General features: G+C 46.9%; 1 protein-coding gene across 2 annotated transcripts in view; it reads right to left on the bottom strand.

Annotated features, from left to right (window-relative positions):
- SEPHS1 (selenophosphate synthetase 1) overlaps positions 1-19,001 on the bottom strand; it is a 30,327-nt gene extending 11,326 nt beyond the window's left edge. The window contains exons 1-6 of one of the 2 annotated variants that reach the window (XM_021943053.2): positions 18,910-19,001; positions 16,373-16,643; positions 9,801-9,904; positions 7,335-7,442; positions 4,926-5,080; positions 312-402 (exon numbers count right to left, since the gene is read on the bottom strand). In XM_021943053.2, the coding sequence (XP_021798745.2) occupies positions 312-402; positions 4,926-5,080; positions 7,335-7,442; positions 9,801-9,904; positions 16,373-16,565 (651 nt within the window). In that variant the 5' untranslated portion in view covers positions 16,566-16,643; positions 18,910-19,001. Of the gene's footprint in view, positions 1-311; positions 403-4,925; positions 5,081-7,334; positions 7,443-9,800; positions 9,905-16,372; positions 16,644-18,909 lie in introns of those variants that run through there. The other variant, XM_021943051.2, reaches the window with a different exon arrangement.
- Positions 19,002-19,685: the final 684 nt, after the last annotated feature.

Here is a 19,685-nt window from a genome sequence, read left to right as displayed (position 1 = left end):
AGTCATGTTTAAGACATGAAAGACGAAGCTATCTCAGGGCCAAATAAACAAAGCTAACCCCCTGCCGAGCAAATTCTTTATAGAAAAATCTTAAAGCTCCAAGCTGGGGCTTACCTACTGCAATCAAGCATTCAATGTGCAAAACTGTTATTTAAAGAATATGAACAATTCCTAGGATTTCTTTAAGAACTTGACTAACATTAACTCCCTGGATATGAAACTAAAAAAACCTCACTTCCCAAGTTCTCCAACAAAAATTACCTCCAAACGTCCCATTCCCCTCCCTCCCAGCACAGCAGTGGTTTACTCACAATATCCAGCCACTGGTGCACAGCCACTGCCACCTGTGTCCCCAGGGGTTTTGTCAACACCAGCACATCCCCTGGTACTGCATTGTCCGGCCTGAAGAAAAGAAAAAGGGCGTGTTCTAGTCAAACTAACCAAGGAGATGAGCTCATCGCTATTAACACAAGAGAAGGAATATTCTGTCAGAAATATATTTGCCTTTGCATTTACTTAAACTGAAGCCAACCACCAGCATGTATGGGACAGAGCCTTGCAACCTGCTACTGAGGCTATTGCTGGAACAAAACATTCAGCCGTTAGGCTGGGTGCAGTGGCTCATGTCTGTAATCCCCGCACTTTGAGAGGTCAAGGTGGGTGGGTCGATTAAGCCTAGTTCAGGACCAGCCTGGGCAACACAACAAGGCCCCCATTTCAAAAACAATTAATTTTTTTTAAAAAAAAGAATGAAAACATTTAGCCTTCAAAAGTTTCATCAGGCCCAGATCTCCCCTCGACCACACACGAGTTGTACATGTCATTTTCACTACAGACCCACCAGCATTCGAAAGCTTCTGAAATGGAGAGTGTTTCTTTATGACCACTGATATCCTAGAGACTCACGATGGATTGTTCGGCCCAGGGATTTGGTGGATTTGCTGGCCATCTGTGGGTCTAATGTCTTGGTGATTTCTGCCTCCAGGTTCTCAAACTCAGACTGACCGATTGTGAGTTTCCTACCTGGCACCCAGACGCCTCGGTAGTCTCTTAGAGACAGAAGGCAGTACTAAAAAGGCACCTCTGAAAGATGGCAGCTGGCGCCCCCAATGAAACATCTACCGGATTTGCATCCACACTACCAGGAAGCAGGTCTGAGAGTTGTGCCTTTCACAGCTTCAGGAGCTGAGCACATAATCGTTCCATTCCCCAGTGCTGGCCTCCTCCAGTACTCACCCAAGTCGATGAAAACAAAGCCAGGGCCGCAGATATCAATACCAACACCCAGCTCCCCAGCTCAACCTACACCATTTGTATCCTCTCAGCTTTGAAAAACAGAAATCTATCACTATGCAAGAAACTGGTTTTCCAAAAACCAGACCTGAAGACATGTCTTTGTCTTCAGACTCAGTTGTACAATAAAGCTGATGTTTTTTTTTAAATTTTTTTAAATTACACTTTAAGTTCTAGGGTACACGTACACAACATGCAGGTTTGATGCATAGGTATACATGTGCCATATTGGTTTGCTGCACCCATCAAGTCGTCATTTACATCAGGTATATCTCCTAATGCTATCCCTCCCCCAGCACCCCCCTCCGACAGGCCCCGGTGTGTGATGTTCCCCTTCCTGTGTCCAAGCGTTCTCATTGTTCAACTTCCACCTACGAGTGAGAACATGTGGTGTTTGGTTTTCTGTCCTTGTGAGTTTGCTTAGACCGATGGTTTCCACCTTCATCCATCTCCCTGCAAAGGACATTAACTCATCCTTTTTTATGGCTACATAGTATTCCTTGGTGTATATGCGCCACATTTTCTTTTTTTTTTTGAGACGGAGTCTCGCTCTGTCGCCCAGGCTGGAGTGCAGTGGCCGGATCTCAGCTCACTGCAAGCTCCGCCTCCCGGGTTTATGCCATTCTCCTGCTTCAGCCTCCCGAGTAGCTGGGACTACAGGCGCCCGCCACCTCGCCCGGCTAGTGTTTTGTATTTTTTTAGTAGAGACGGGGTTTCACCGTGTCAGCCAGGATGGTCTCGATCTCCTGACCTCGTGATCCGCCCGTCTCGGCCTCCCAAAGTGCTGGGATTACAGGCTTGAGCCACCGCGCCCAGCCTCGCCACATTTTCTTAATCCAGTCTATCATTGATGAACATTTGAGTTGGTTCCGAGTCTTTGCTATTGTGAATAGTGCTGCAACAAACATATGTGTGCATGTGTCTTTATAGTAGCATGATTTATAATCCTTTGGGTATATACCCAGTAATGGGATAGCTGGGTCAAATGGTATTTCTAGTTCTAGATCCCTTTTTTTTTTTTTTTTTGAGACCGAGTTTCACTCTGTCACCCAGGCTGGAGTACAACGGCATGATCTGGGCTCACTGCAACCTCCGCCTCCCAGGTTCAAACGACTCCTCAGTCTCCTGAGTAGCTGGGATTACAAGCACCTACCATCATGCCCAGCTAATTTTTTGTATTTTTAGTAGAGACCGGGTTTCACCATGTTGGCCAGGCTGGTCTTGAACTCCTGGCCCGCTTCGGCCTCCCAAAGTGCTGGAATTACAGGCGTGAGCCACCACGCCTAGCCAAAAGACTGATTTTTTTTTTTTTCTTTTTTGAGACAAAGTCTGCCTCTGTCGCCCAGGCTGGAGTGCAGTGGTGCGATCTCGGCTCACTGCAACCTCCGCCTCCCGGGTTCACAACATTCTCCTGCCTCAGCCTCTTGAGTAGCTGGGACTACAGGCACCCGCCACCACGCCCGGCTAATCTTTCGTATTTTTAGTTGAAACGGGGTTTCACCGTGTTTGCCGGGATGGTCTCGATCTCCTGACCTTGTGATCCGCCTGCCTCGGCCTTCCAAAGTGCTGGGATTACAGGCATGAGCCACTGTGCCCGGCCTAAGACTGACTTTTCTTAACAAGACATCAAATGTGGAAAGTGACAACTTGGTTATGAGAGAAACTTCTCCAAAGAAGATACACAAATGGGTAGTAAGCACAGGAAAAGATGCTCAGCCTCATCTGTCATCAGGTAGACACAAATCAAAACCACAAAGACATTCCACTTCACACCCACTAGGCTGGCTAGAATCCAAAACACAGACAGGAAAACAAGTACTGAAGGGGTCGTAGAGAAACTGGAATCCTCATACATGGCTGCTCGGAATGTAAAATGGTGCAGCCATGTTGGAAGACCAGTCTGATGATTCCTCAAGTTAAATATAATTACCACATGACCCAATCAATTCTTAGGTATACACCCAAGAGAACTGGAACATGTCTACACAACAACTTACACATGAATGGTCATGGCAGCATCATTCACAATAGGTAGAAACAACCCAAAGGTCCATCCCCTGAGGAATGGTTAAATAAAGCAGGGTCCATCCATGCAATGGATTATACAGCCACGAAAAGGAATGCAATACTGATTCATGCTACAACACGGATGGACCTGGAAAACATTCCGCTATGGGAAAGAAGCCAGACACAACATGTCAAGCTGCATGACTCCATTTCTGTAAAATGTCCAGAACAGACAAATCCCTAGAGACAAAAGCACATTCTTGGTTGCCAGAGGATGGGAGCAAGAGGGAACTGGGAGTGAGCTACAGGGCTTATTTTTGGGGTGACGAAAACGTTCTGGAATTGGATAGTGGTGATGGGTGCACAACCTTTGTCAATACTAAAAACCAACACACTGTGTACTTCAAAAAGCTGAAATCTGTGTTATGTGAAATTTTGTATGTGAATTATATTTCAATTAAAAAACCTAAAATGCAGACCAGGCACAGTGGCTCACGCCTGTAATCCCAGCACTTTGGGAGGCGGAGGCGGGTGGATCATGAGGTCAGGAGATCGAGACCATCCTGGCTAACACGGTGAAACCCCGTCACTACTAAAAATACAAAAAATTAGCCGGGCGCAGTGGCGGGCGCCTGTAGTCCCAGCTATTCGGGAGGTTGAGGCAGGAAAACGACATGAACCCGGGAGGTGGAGCTTGCAGTGAGCCGAGATTACGCCACTGCACTCCAGGCTGGGTGACAGAGCGAGACTCTTGGCTCAAAAAAAAAAAAAAAAAAAGCTAATACTGCGCTAAGTGACAGAATCTAGGATGGGGCAGGAGGAGTGAACAGTGACAGCCAAGGAAGATAGGGTTTCTTCCGGTAATGGTTGTACAACTCTGAATATACTCCAAACCACTGACTCTAAATGGGTGAATTGTATAGTATGCAAATTATACCTTAATACATCTATTTTTTTTTTTTGAGACGGAGTTTCGCTCTTGTTGCCCAGGCTGGAGCACAATGGCAAGCTCTCAGCTCACTGCAGCCTCTGCCTCCTGGGTTCAGGCGATTCTCCTGCCTCAGCCTCCCAAGTAGCTGGGATTACCGGCATTGTGCCACCACGCCTGGTTAATTTTGTATTTTTAGCAGAGATGGGGTTTCTCCATGTTGGTCAGGCTGGTCTCAAACTCCCAACCTCAGGTGATCCACCCGCCTTGGCCTCCCAAAGTGCCAGGATTACAGGAGTGAGCTACTGCGCCCAGCCTTTTTTTTTTTTTTTTTTTTTTGGAGACAGAATCTTGTTCTGTTGTCCAGGCTAGAGTGCAGGGGCACCATCTCGGCTCACTGCAGCCTCCACCCCTGGGGTTCAAGTGATTCTCCTGCCTCAGCCTCCAGAGTAGCTGGAACCGCAGGCTTGCACCACCATGCCTGGCTAATTCTTGTATTTTTAGTAGGGACAGGGTTTCACCATATTGCCAGGCTGGTCTCAAACTCCTGACCTCAAGTGATCTGCCCGCCTCGGCCTACCAAAGTCTGGGACTGTATACGTGAGCCACCGCACCCGACCTTAATACATCCATTTTTAAAAAGAGAGGACACAGAGAGAAGAACAGGTCAGGTGATATGAAACAAAAATCAACTTACATGATAAATTCATTGGGCTGACAGACAGTGGTAGCTACTCCTCCCAGGACAATCCAGGGGTTTAGTACTGTTTGGCCGCCCGTTACAGACGTTCCTGCTTCCTCAGCTGCGTCTTTAAAACCTTGGATAATCAGAGGCATCACTTTATCCCTTTCCTAGGGTTGAAAAAGGCACAAATAAAAAGTCAAAGAACTCTGTTCAAAACCCAGAAAAGAAGGTTTTTACGCTTACACTTTTCAAAAAGAACCATAAAATCCTAAAGGAAGTGCTGACAGTTAGGCAGGACTGGTTGTTAACTAAAGCTAGGGGCCAGGCATAATTACTCACACCTGTAATCCCAGCACTTTGGGAGGCCAAGGTGGGCAGAGAGCTTGAGCCCAGGAGTTTAAGACCAGCCTGCGCAACACAGCCAGACCCCTTCTCTACAAAACATGTAAAAATTGCTGGGCGACTGGGCGTGGTGGCTCACGCCTGTACTCCCAGCACTTTGGGAGGCCGAGGTGGGCGGATCACCTGAGGTCAGGAGTTCGAGACCAGCCTGGCCAAAATGGTGAAAACCTGTCTCTACTAAAAATACAAAAATTAGCCAGGCGTGGTAGCGTGCAACTGTAATCCCAGCTACTCAGGAGGCTGAGGCAGGAGAATCGCTTGAACCTGGGAGGCACAGGTTCTAGTGAGCTGAGATCACACCACTGCACTCCAGCCTCGGGCACAAGAGCGAGACTTCATATAAAAAAGAAAAAATTGCTGGGGGTGGTGGCATGTGCCTGTGGTCCCAGCTATTCTGGAGGCTGAGGTGGGAGGATGTCTTGAGCCCAGGAGGCTGAGGCTGCTGCAGTGAGCTCTCATCATGCCACTGCACTCCAATCTGGGTAACACAGGGAGATCCTGTCTCAAAAACAAACAAAAACAAAAGCTAGAAAATATTCCACATTGTAATCATTTTATGCAATGCTGGAAGATATTCTAGACAACAATGTAAATAAAGCCCAGACACCAACACTGTGACTCAGTGCACAGGACCAGCCCTAGGTGTGATGACTGCTGGAAGCCAGCTGTCCAGTGCTCCTTGAGAATCCCAACACTGGCTTCTTAAGCACAGGTCCCCTGCCCTGGAGTAGGCATCCATCCTACCAAGGATTGGCTGCAGGCTATGAGTAACCCACACTGGCAGAGCTGTGCCAAGACCACCATGCACCACTGATGACCACAGCCCATGTTCGAGGGCTGGAAAGGGCCTACTAGAAACTCAAGTTTCTCTAAGGCAGGGCAAACTGTTGGGGCTTTTTGGGACAAAAACAAGTGCCTGTCTATCCAAGCAGGAATTCATCTCTGGTTCAAAAAACAGGTTCAGGCAGCAAGGACACAGAATGCTAGGCAATGACACAGAGGCGTGAGCACATGGTGGCCCTAGCCCCTGTCACCATCTACATCCATGACATCCCCAGCCACAGCAGAGGGGGTGCCCTCTAAGTGCCACGTGTCCCACATCTGTAAGGCTGTGCCTGATTCACACTAAGGCACCATTACTATAGATGAAACTTTATTTTAAAAAACACACAGGTCGGGCATGGTGGCTCATGCCTATAATCCCAGCACTTTGGGATGCCGAATCACCTGAGGTCAGGAGTTTGAGACCAGCCTGACCAACATGGTGAAACCCCGTCTCTACTGAAAATACAAAAATTAGCTAGGCGTGGTAGCATGCAACTGTAATCCCAGCTACTCGGGAGGCTGAGGCAGGAGAATCGCTTGAACCTGGGAGGCAGAGGTTGCAGTGAGCTTAGATTGCGCCACTGCACTCCAGCCTGGGTGACAGAGTGAGACTCCGTCTCAAAAAAACAAAACACACACGCAAATGTCTTGGGTCAGGTATGGTGTCTCATGCCTGCAATGCTAGCACTTTGGGATACCAGGATGGGTGGATCACCTGAGGTCAGGAGTTCGAGAACAGCCTGGCCAACATGGTGAAACTCCATCTTTAATAAAAATACAAAAATTAGCCAGATGTGTTGGTACGCGCCTGTAATCCCAGCTACTTGGGAGGCTGAGGCAGGAGAACTGCTTGAACCCGGGAAGTGGTTGCAGCAGACTGAGATTGCACCACTGTACTCCAGCCTGGGAGACAGAGCAAGACTCTTGTCTCAAAAAAAAAAAAAAAAAAAAGGCTTGGTTTTAGTCTACCGGGAAGAGAGAAACGGAGCAGGTGGCAGAAGTGAAGAGATGAATAGGCCAGGCTCACTCATTTTAATTTACTGGTAACTGCCAAAAAGTGGAAAGCCAGAAGGAGTGCAGGGAGCCATATGGCCTGGGCTCCTCGTTTTCCAGATGGGAAACCAAGTCTAACCAAGGCCAGAGATGCCACCAGGACAACACCAACCAGACAGCAGCTGGGTGGCTTCTACTTACCCTGTCAGTCATTTTATTACTGACTCCAAGGAGCATCAGCATATTGTCACATTCCGTGACCCCCATTGCGTAGAGGTCACTGAGGACATTGGCACATGCTATCCTGCCCTGGGAAGAGAGGGAAACATGAGAAAGGACAACCGGGAACTTTCCATCTGCAGAAACTGAGTGAGCCATGAAGCGGACTCCACAGAGAACTTGGGGACTTTCCAGGAGTGGCAGCTACTGGGATGGGGTCCTCAGTTTCTATGATTTGCAGACTGGCGACCTTTCCTGCATCACAGAGTCACCAGGCCATTCGTTTTTTTCTCAGACATTCATGTTACCACCTCTTTCTTGTGCAGAACAAAGAATGTACCAGTTTTTCTTCATGCTAAATTTCAGAAGTCTGCAATTTATTTAGATGGCGAAGGGGTGTATGTGCAGGGAATGAGGAGAAGCAAGGTTAGAACTGACACTGTGGGGAAGAGCTACGGAGTGAAAAAGTCTGCAAACAACTCTCCTAAAGAAAAGCTGGAAACAGCCATGTATCCCAAACAGATTCTAAAAATGGCTGGCTTTAGTGGTTATAGAGAACGAGACAGTCTTTGTGCACTTGGATTAAGAAATGTTTGCAGCTTAAGCTAGATGTGATAGCTCACGCCTGTAATCCCAGCAATTTGGGAGGTCGAATTAGGTGGATTACTTGAGGCCAGGAGTTAAAGACCAGCCTGGCCAACACGGCAAAACAGTTACTACTAAAAATACAAAAATTAGCTGGGCATGGTGGCGCACACCTGTAGTCCCAGCTATTTGGGAGGCTGAGGCATAAGAATCGCTTGAACCTGGGAGGTGGAGGTTGCAGTGAGCTGAGATCATGCCGCTGCACTCTAGCCTGGGCAACAGAGCAAGACTCTGTCAATAAACAAACAAACAAACAATAAGAAAACAAAAAACGAAAAAATTGTGCAGTTTCAAGGTTGTATGAGATAAACAGAAAAATCATCTTAAGAAACAAATAAAAAAAAAAAACAACTCAGGGTTGAAGTCAAATTGTTTTCAAAAAAAAAAAGAGAAGCATTTCCCAGTAAATGTCATTTTATTAGGAACTTTAAAATGCAATTTAACAGAAATGTGGTAATGAAGATTTTTTTATTTCCACTGGAGATTTAGTTAAGTTGCCCTTATCTAAATTTTTATCTTTTATAGATAGTAAAGAGAAAATACAAATTTTCCTTCTGACTTAAGGATAATCAAACTCCCAAGTGTTATCATTTCCACTGGCTGTTTAATTGATTGCTTTATGTTTTCTTACACATTCCTGGAAGTCAGCAATGCAGCTCAGCAACCGTCTGTGACTGCACTTTCAGTATCATCAAGCCAGTCCAGGAGGTCAACAGGTGGTCTACAACTTGGACAAGCCAACTGCTAGTTAGGGGGGCGGTGATTTAGTGCCCCTTCTGTTCTGGGTGCTCTCATTTTAGGAGATGCTGGAAAACAGTGGATTCTGGTTTTAGCCATCCCTGCCACCTGGTCAGGTGGGACTTAGGCTGTGGCTTATCTGCCCAGTCTCAAGAGTATTGCTCCAGAGGAGAAAACAGATGGATGTGCAGAAGGAATATAGGTTTCCAACAATCTGGTATTTGCCACTGGTACCTGAGGGAGAACACTCCCCACGTGGCTGCCTCATGATAAAGTCCTTACAGTGTAGCCTGATCCCACTGTCCTTGCCACACACGAAGAACACCTGGCATTTTATAGCAAACCGGATATTCCCAGTCTCTCCACTGGCTCCTCCTGGGTGGGAGGGAATTGGGGTTAAAGGTTGGGTGGATCAAAGGGTGGCTGGCTGCAACTACGCAGTGAACAACTGGGGAACACAGTTCAGCAGTACATCATCAATAGCTAGGAACTTTAACTCAGTGGTCAGAAACCTACTACGCACAGCGGCACATCACACGGTGGTAGGTGTGCAGGTGGCTGGGTTGAGTGAATTAACCAGATATCAGAATTAATGGTTGAGACATCTAACTGTGATGAGATACTAGCTCCTTGATTTCTTGAAGGAAACATTTAGAATCAGTCCTATTACAGAGGACAGTAACATCCCCCACCTAAAACAGAGGGGTGACGGAAGTTACCAATGTCAAAGACAGGACAGTGCAAGAAAGCAGAAAACGACAAAAGCCTCAGTCCATTGACACACTACTAAACAAGAGGTGTTCTTACGCACAGCATGTACTCAGGTGCAACAGCAGCAGAGGGCCTTCCCTGCTTCCTCTCTAATTGCTTTATGCCCAGTGCCAAGTGTGGGCAGGGGACAGGCCCAATGTCAGCGACTGCAGGAGCCTGGGCAGGGTGGGGCAGTATAGTTGGGATGTAACAGAAATAAAACGAAAACCCCACAGATACATACAAAACCCCGCCACAACCCAAACCAAACGAATAAGCCCTTCCAGTCACCAAAACACATCAGCTCATGCTTACCATCATGTAAGGGTCGTCTACGATCGGGTAAATGTAATCTGTGGTTTGAACCAAGGAAAGCCCACCGTGCCTCAAAGGAATGACACAAGTATCCATTCCAATGCCTGTGGAGATGGAAGTTATTAGCATCCACAAATAAAACGGGAAAGCCATTTCATTTTATACCACCAGTACACTGAACAGGAAGAGCTCATAAGATACTTATGGAAACTGCAGGCTGCCAATGAAGCCATGTGTTTCCTATCAAGAAGCGTAACTGAAATAAACGTGAAACATATCCAGCTTAGGATGGAAAATACCAATGAAAATGTTACTCATCAAGACTCAACTCCAATATGGCACAGTTTTAAAACCTTAATGATGCCTTGAATAAAAATCTTTTTCACTGTCAGATTTTTATTATATTATTTTACTGTATTACTGTAGCATGTGACTGGTATCATATGCAATTTCTTTGAAGATGAGAATCCTATAAATGGAGCTGGGGTTATCTTAATTATAGTTATTTTAAGTAAATCTTTAGCCATTATCATATTGACCCATCAGAAAATCTGTAAAATATTTTTACATTGAAAAATGCTATTACTACTTTTACATTTTAGTCAAAACTGAAAATGACACACACACAGATTAAATGAAAAGAATAAATCCCAATTGATAATTCAACTAAAATTTCCAATCAAGCATGTATATAAACACTCTGGCGTCTATGTCAGAGTAGTCAAGACTACCAGTAGTAGTCAAGATAAGCTACTCCTTCTCTTGGAGACAAGGCTGTACTCCTTTAAAAATTATCTGTAACGCAGGCATTTTACAAACTCAGGCTAGCATTCCCACCAAGAAAGCTGAAGACAGTGAGCAGCCTCCACCCCTCAGAAGGACACTCTTCTGGCCTCTTCTGAGGACAGCTGTTCCTTGGTATCGTGGGGGACTGGTTCCAGGACTCCCACAGACACCAAAATCCACAGATGCTCAAATCCCTGATTTGAAATGTCCCAATATTTGCATATAACCTACGCACATCTTCTCACATACCTTAAATCATCTCTAGATCACCTATGATACCTAATATGATGTAAATGCAATGTAAATATTTGTTATACTGTATTGTTTAGGGAATAATGACAAGACCAAAAAAGAAAAAAAAATTCTGTACATGTTAAGACGCAACCATCCATTTTTCCCCCCTGCATATTTTCAGTCTGTAGTTGGTTGAATGCCCCGACGAGGATTCCGCAGACACGGAGGGGGCCACTGAACTTCTACTTTGCAGTCCAACAGCCAAAAGCAGGGAAAAAGCCAGAATTAGGACAAAAGGAAGCAAATTATGTGCTTGAATCTACCCTATAAATTCAGAATTTCAAACAAGTATAAATCAAATTTGAATCGCACTAAAACGACCTTTAATACTCTGTGTAAGCGGAAGAGCCGGGAAGCACTGCCTCAGTCGGTCTCACCACAGCAGCAGACCTAAGAGACGCGGGTCATGGAGGCACCAGATCTTTTCTGCCGCAAAAATGAAATCGCACTGAATAAAAAGCCATAGGCTGTGAAGACAGGCTGATTTTTTATTACACTAGATGACAAAGCAGAAACTCTTGCTGGAAGACCTCACTTAGCGAATGGAGAACTGAAGATCAGAATGGCAAGTTTCAACCATTTCAGGCACTGGATCAGTTTTCATTTGTCAGAGGAGAATGTGTGCGATAATTCACGTAAACAGCCGCTGGGCACAACCTCTCAGAAATTTGTCTCACCACACTCTTTAGCACCTTTATATAGAAGTACCACTCTTTAACTCAATGGATTCTCCCTAAATGATAATTCCGACAACTGGTTATTCTGAGTATATTACTATTTACTTTGGAAAACAGTAAGAGGCAGTTTTCTTTCAGACTTCCATTTAAACTGGAGGACTACTGAAAGAGACACTAAAATCCTTGCTGAAAGTTAGCGTTAAATGTTCTTGATTTGAATAACCTTAAATTTGAATTAAATATATTTGATTCGTAAAGCGCTTTATTTCTAAATTTAGCAAGTCCTTTGATGAGAGTAACTGGGGACTCTTGAGCACGTCTCTAGGGCTGAAAAGCAGCTTCGTTCCACGGTTTCTCTTTCACACCTGTGCCACCAGTCTACTAAAATAGGGTCTAGTGCTGTCCAATGTGGTGTGGCACCAGAGGGTTGGCTGTGTGCGCATCTGACAAAGAGGTGCTGTAAGTATAAAACAGACACCTGATTTTAAACACCTAGTACCAAAAACCAACATCTCATTATAATATTTTATATACACATATTGAAAAGACATTTTTTCGGCCAGGCGCAGTGGCTCAAGCCTGTAATGCCAGCACTTTGGGAGGCTGAGGTGGGCAGATCATGAGGTCAGGAGATCGAGGCCATCCTGGCTAACAGGGTGAAACCCCGTCTCTACTAAAAATACAAAAAATTAGCCAGGTTTGGTGGTGGGCACTTGTAGTCCCAGCTACTCGGGAGGCTGAGGCGGGAGAATGGCCTGAACCCGAGAGGCGGAGCTTGCAGTGAGCCGAGATTGCGCCACTGCACTCTATAGCCTGGCCCACAGAGCGAGACTCAGTCTCAAAAAAAAAAAAAAAGAAAAGGGGCTGGGCGCGGTGGCTCATGCTTGTAATCCCAACACTTTGGGAGGCCGAGGTGGGTGGATCACGAGGTCAGGAGATCAAGACTATCCTGGCTAACACGGTGAAACCCCGTCTCTACTAAAAATACAAAAAAATTAGCCAGGCGCGGTGGCAGGCGCCTGTAGCCCCAGCTACTTGGGAGGCTGAGGCAGGAGAATTGCGTGAACCCGGGAAGCAGAGCTTGCAGTGAGCCGAGATCATGCCACTGCACTCCAGCCTGGATGACAAAGAGAGACTCTGTCTCAAAAAAAAAAAAAAGAAAAGACATTTTATTTTTATATATTTTGTTAAATAAAATAGATTATAATTAATTCCACCTGATTCTTGTTATCAGGTTTTTAAAAATATGACTACTATAAATTTGAAAATTACACATGTGGTTTGCATTGTATTTTTGGACAGCACAGGTCTATAGTGATTGGTTTAGAAATCACCAACCACATTTCAAGGAAGGAAGAGAGAAGGGGTGAGCCTGAGATGCCCACAGGCCTTGAAAAACTAGGGTTTCAAATGGCAAGAGAGAGGGACGGTCCAGAGGGAAGGTGACTGGGAACAGAGGCAAATGCCGCAGGGTCGGGGAAGCGTTAAATACTAGACTGGGCAGTTTAGGTTTAATGACCAGGAGGCAATAGGCAATCCTGCTGGAAGGTTTTCAGCAATACTGACCTCCTCTATCAGAAAGACAACCCAAGGCATCATACCACTGCCACCCAGCCCCACCCGCCCGCACCATCCCCGCAACAGCAGCAATCATAACTTGATAGCTCTTAGGTACCAGGCAACAGATGTCTCAGGTTCTAAGGCACACTTCTTTTAACGTTTCTTAGTTTGGATACATTTAGTAATTGTGTGTACATTTAAAAGCTATTTTGGTTAACCCTTCAATTAACACCATTTCTGAAGCCAGATAACATGACATTCAATTAGAAAAAAGTTAAAAACATAAAAGAGACTGGGCACAGGGGCTCGTGCCTTTAATCCCAGCACTTTGGGAGGCCGAGGTGGGCGGATCACTTAGAGTCAGGAGTTCCAGAGCAACCTGGCCAACATGGTGAAACCCTATCTCTATTAAAAATACAAAAAAATTAGCTGGGTGTGGTGGTGCGTGCCTGTTATTCCAGCTACTTGGAGGGAGGCTGAGGCATGAGAATCGTTTGAACCTTGGAGGCAGAGGTTGCAGTGAGCTGAGAGTGTACCACTGTACTCAAACCTGGGTGATGGAGTGAGACTGTCTCAAGAAAAAAAAAAAAGTTAAAAAAATATACAGCCGGGCGCAGTGGCTCACGCCTGTAATCCCAACACTTTGGGAGGCTGAGGTGGGCGGATAACCTGAGCTCAGGAGTTTGAGACCAGCCTGGTCAACAAGGTGAAACCCCATCCCTACTAAAAACACAAAAAAATTTAGCCAGGCGTGGTGGCATGTGCCTGTAGTCCCAGCTACCTGGGAGGTGGAGGCAGGAGAATTGCTTGAACCCGGGAAGCGGAGGTTGCAGTGAGCCGAGATCGAGATTGTGCCACTGCACTCCAGCCTGGGTGACAGAGTGAGACTTCATCTCAAAAAAAAAAAGGACAAAAAAAACCACATACATACCATATATACGTGTGTACAGAGTGTATACACATACATGTATTATGCATGTAAGTACAGACATACATGGCACACCTACACACAACATTTTTGGTATAACAATGCAAAACAGTAATTTTTTTTTTTTTGAGGCAGGGTCTCACTCTGTCACCCAAGCTGCAGTACAGTGGTGTGACCTCAGCTCACTGTAGCCTCCGCCTCCTGAGCTCAAGGGATTCTCCCACCTCAGCCTCCCAAGTAGCTGGAACTACAGGCGCACAACAGCAGGCCCAGCTAACTTTTGTATTTTTAGGAGAGACAGGTTTCGCCATGTTGCCCAGGCTGCTCTTGAACTCCTGACCTCAAGTGATCTGCCCGCCTTGGCCTCCCAAAGTGCTGGGATTACAGGCATGAGCCACTGCACCCAACCCCAAACAGTAATTATTATTTTACAGATTAGGAAGCTGAGGCTCAGGAGGGCTGGGTGACATTCTCGACGTAATATGAGTGACAGTAAGTGACTGTGCCAGAGGAAGTTATAAATAGTAATTCTTACTTTATCCCGTAATGTTTTAATTTCATTGGTTTTTGAGCATTAAGTATTAATAGCTTTTTTTCTTGACAGTTATCTAACAGCTTCCTCAGTATATTCTCATTTCTCGACAAATAAGCCAACATCAAATCCAGCTAGCCCACGTGGTATTTCTCCAAAGCTTGACCATCAGCTGGACGGCAGGAACTGTTTTCAAACTGAGCTCCTCAAAGTCCAGCAGGTCACCAGGGACTGGGGCGTAACATTTCTTCCCTTCCAACCAGAGCAAGTCTGCTTTCATCTGCTTTCTCTATCTGGGAGGAAAGGAGACCCCAGGCTCATAATCAGTGAACTTTACAAAATAATGGCCAAAAAGAAATGAAATGAAAACCTTGGCTGGGTGTGGTGGCTTATGCCTGTAATCCCAGCATTTTGGGAGGCTGAGGCAGGCGGATCGCCTGAGATCAGGAGTTCTAGACCAGCCCCGCCAACACGGTGAAACTCTGTCTCTACTAAAAAGACAAAAATTAGCTGGGTGTGGTGGCGGGCCCCTATAATCCCAGCCACTCAGGAGGTTGAGGAAGGAGAATCGCTTGAACCCGGGAGGCAGTGGTTGCAGTGAGCCAAGATCACATCACTGCACTCCAGCCTGGGCGACAGAATGAGACTCCACTTCAAAACAAGGGGAAGAAAACTGAGCAAGTCACACAGTAATTACAGAACATCCAAACCTCCAACACTATGTGTCCAACCCAAGTGATCATAGTCTTGTACCATGTACTTAATATACTGCACAAGAAACATGAATAAACAATACCCTGGGAGCCCAGAATTTGTTTCTAAGCTCTGTGTTTGGGAAAAGTGAAATCACTCATGACATCAGGAATTTAGTAAAGAAAAAGACATTGCCCTTGTTCTAGAAGACAAGCTGGGGTCAAGAACAGATCCATTCAGTCCTGGGTCTGGAGCAGTCCCACCTTCTCCCTGCAACACGATTTTCACCCAATGCACCCTGCAGACAACCCCAATGCTCTCCTGACACAGTCACTGCCATCCAAGTACAGTAAAAAAAGTTTTATTAAAAAAGTTTTGTTATAGGCCGGGCGCGGTGGCTCAAGCCTGTAATCCCAGCACTTTGGGAGGCCGAGACGGGCGGATCACGAGGTCAGGAGATCGAGACCATCCTGGCTAACACGGTGAAACCCCGTATCTACTAAAAATACAAAAAAAAAAAATTAGCCGGGCGTGGTGGCGGGCGCCTGTGGTCCCAGCTACATGGGAGACTGAGGCAGGAGAATGGTGTGAACCCGGGAGGCAGAGCTTGCAGTGAGCTGAGATCCGGCCACTGCACTCCAGCCTGGGTGACACAAAAAAACACCCCGAAAAAAAAAAAAAAAAAAAAAAAGTTTTGTTATATTACAGTAAAAAAGTTTTTACTGTAATATAACAATCTCAATCGCATAGTCCATAATTTAAAAACTGTCAAGAGTACCCCTCTTAATGCGTTTCAAGTACTTTCTCTATATAAGTTACAAGAACATAACATAGTTACCATTGATTGCTCTTCTAATCCTTCTCACAAAAATTCAAAAAAAATAAAAGGGGGTACAATGTACACTATTTGGGTGATGGCCACACTAAAAGCCCAGTCTTTACCATTATGTATATTCATGTAACAAAACTGCATGTGTATTCCCCGAATCTATAAAAGCAAAAAAATTAATAAAAAATAAATAGGCAACATGGGAGGCGAGATATCTGGTTTTTGACTCACTGATTGGATTGCAGACCATCAAAGAAACACTGGGTTACCTACCAAGCCTTGGCATAACGGCTCCCAGAAACTGCTCATCTTCTTGGAAGTGGTTCTCTTGTAAAGATTCCAGCAATTTTTGCAGGACATCTTGGGGCACTTTGCAGCCTGTGCCCTTCAGTTCAGTGAATCTGGTTAGCCGGAAGCTTTTGTCCAATTCGTAACTTTCCGGGTTAAAGGACTCCCGCGTAGACATGGTTCTTGGGCCCCGCTCTCCTCACAGCTCAGCCCCTCCCCTCCCTCTGCGGGTTGGCTGGGTTCTTTATGGATCCACCTGGGTGTCACCAAAACACAAAGATGCCATGAAAAGAATTCCCACGGGAACCTGCCAGCGAATCAAGTGAATACATGACAGGAAAAAGTAAATGTGACAAGGGCTGAAATCATCAAGACCACTTATATTCATCACAGCAGAGCACATGACAAAATAGATCTTTTCATAAAGGGACTATGTCAGCACAGACATCTATGCAAGACCTGACATCTGGACTGTGGTTTTAACTGTGGCAAGAGGGCCAGCCTGCAGGTTCACATGACACTATGCCACCTTGAACAGCAAGTCCCAAAGGTTCTTCTAGGACTCAGCATTAGAACAGCACCTCTGGGCACTTCATATGTCAACCTGGAAGCACTGTGGTTTAGAAAGTGGCAGCCCTCACTAAGGTGACTTTTCTGGAAAATCTTTTGGTATCTTTTGCTTTATCACATAGAAAAATGAAACGCTCAATACAAACTTGGCAGAAAAGGACATTAATGTAAATGCACTGGACAAAATTCTTCACGATGTTAAATCCTAATTCTAGAAAAACACGTTTTCCCTCTGTGTCCAAAGAATATACAACAAAAGGCTGGGCGTGGTGGCTCATGCCTATAATCCCGGCACTTTGGGAGGCCAAGGTGGGTGGATCACCTCAAGTCAGGAGACCAGCCTGGCCAACATGGCGACACCCCCGTCTCTACTAAAAGTACAAAAATTAGCCGAGGGTGGCGGTGCGCACCTGTAATCCCAGCTACTTGAGAGGCTGAGGCAAGAGAATCGCTTGAACGTGGGAAGCGGAGGTTGCCGTGAGCTGAGATCGAGCCACTGCACTCCAGCCTGGGCAACAGACTCCGTCTCAAAAAATAAATAAATAAACAAATAAATAAAATATACAATGCAATCCAAAACTAATAGGAGTCCTCTATAAAGGGCACAACTTAAAAACTGCAATGGCACTTTAACACAGCAAGGTCTGTGGTCTTCAGCAGAATGCTTGGAAAGTTCTCTGAAGTTTTCATGTAGTGCTATTTCCTAGAAAGCAAACATCTAGCCCAGCAAAATAGTACACACATCATTGACAAAATGTGCTACTCCTCATTACCATTTCATTGCAGAACCTTAACAATAAATTAAGCCATACTAAATCACCAGCATTTCGGCCCTGTGTACCACTGTTAGGTTTCTGGAACAAGCATTCCTACGTTTTTTAGCCTTTGGGGCTAAAGGAAAAAACAACACGTGTTCCTCGAGTTTACAAACCTCCAGACAGATACTTTATTGGGACTAGAATTACAGACACCCCAAGTTTTAAGGTCAGTTTCCCCTATAAAATTTATATTAAGAACATAACTCCCATTTATAGAGTTTTCCATCCCTTGGGACGCACATCGCTCATATAAATCTCAAGAAGCCCGAGTTTGGGCAGTAATCCAACCCGTCTTCACAAAAACACGGTTTGAGATGAGCAATGATTTCGGTGGGAAACGTAACAACTGAACAGGAGTCAGCCTTCCTACACGATCCCAAGAAGCCTCCCTGCCCAAAAAGAGCAGGCGCCGGCCGCAAGTGACAGAGAAGAGAATTTTGAAGCCATCTTAGAGTGAGGGGAAAGTTTGAATACCACTTTGACTTGGAAGGCGTTTCAACAAAAACAACGAAGTCCTTTCCTCAAAAAACACCTCGCATTTAACACAGCCTCACCCCTACCAGGAAAAAAAAAAAAAAGAAAAGAAAAGAAAGAAAAAATCCAACTCACGAGGCATCCAGTTATGTTTCCTACCTCCCATCTATATTCGTCTCCCGGCTCCCAAAAAGGTGGGGAGGAAAATTGTGGGGAGATCACTTCCTTTTAAAACACTATCTTCTCAGAGTTTTAAGGGGGGGGAGTTTAAAACACCTTGTATCAGGAGGGCGCTCAGATTTAAAATTAGAAATGGTACGAAGGACACAAATCAGCCTCACATCCTAATGAAAAAGGTACCAGATTCTTACATTTTTGGAGGGCATGGGAAGGAGGAGGCGTGCTGGGGGAAATGTGCAGTGATTAGGGAACCAGGGGGATCCATTTGCATTAATAAGGGACGGTGCCCCGCGACCCCGCAGCCACATGTTTACGCCTTTAAAACAATGGCATGAATATTTAAAGCAACGTTTAGCCCTTTCCTTCCCGGGCACGTTTCCAGTTTGGTTTTTTTTTTTTTCTCCTCCAAAGAGCGTGCGTAGCCGGGGAGCCGGTCAGCGGGGTGGGCCCGGCGCGCTGCCCCGCCAGCCCCGGACCTACCTCCCCGCCGGCCCCGCACAATGGGAAGCGCTCTCCAGGACGCCCGCGTCGGAGGCGGTCGGGGCAGGGAGCAAGGAGCCCGGGGACACCTTTCACCACCAGGCCCCGCCGTTCCCCGGGACACCCAGCACCCGGGCCGCGGCTGGGCGGGCGGGCCGATGGTGGCAGCTCAAGCCCGGCTGGCCACCGCGGGCCGGGCGGGAGGCGGCGGGTAGTGCGCGCGCGGCCCAGGAGCCGGGGAGAACGCCTGGACCCAACCGCCCCGGGTCGACGGGGCCCGCGCGGTGAGAGGGTGAGGCAGGGAGGCCCGAGGCCCGGGATCTTGCCGGCCGCTGCTCCCTGCCGCTGCGCACGGGCTGCTGTCGCCGCGCAAAAATGTCGGCGGGCGAAAAAATTAACCCCTGCGTGGCCGCCGCCGCCCTCCCCTCCGCTCCTCCCCGCCCTCCTCCTTTCCCTGGCTCGGCGCGGCGGCGGCGGCGGCGGCGCGGGCGGCGCCTTCAGCGGCCCCACCAAGCCTCCGGCGCTGCCCCTCTCCAGGCAGGGCTGGCGGGGCCAGCAACGCGCGGCTCCCCGGCGGTCCCGGGCGGCCCGGAGGGGGATTTGCAACGGCCGCCGCGGGCCTGCGGACCCGGATTCCCCTTTAAGCCTGCGCCTCCCCCCCGCGCCGGGCCCGCCGCTTACTGGCCTGCCTTTGCGCCCTCCGCCTCCTCCTCCTCCTGAAACGGGCCGCGGGCTGCCCTGCGGCACAATGCACTGGCGCGGCTGGCCCCTGCCGT

The sequence above is a fragment of the Papio anubis genome, chromosome 11 (assembly GCF_008728515.1).
Source record: "Papio anubis isolate 15944 chromosome 11, Panubis1.0, whole genome shotgun sequence".
In the NCBI taxonomy this organism is placed as follows: domain Eukaryota; kingdom Metazoa; phylum Chordata; class Mammalia; order Primates; family Cercopithecidae; genus Papio; species Papio anubis.
Note: the sequence above shows the minus strand (reverse complement) of the source record. Positions and strands in the feature narration are given on the sequence as shown.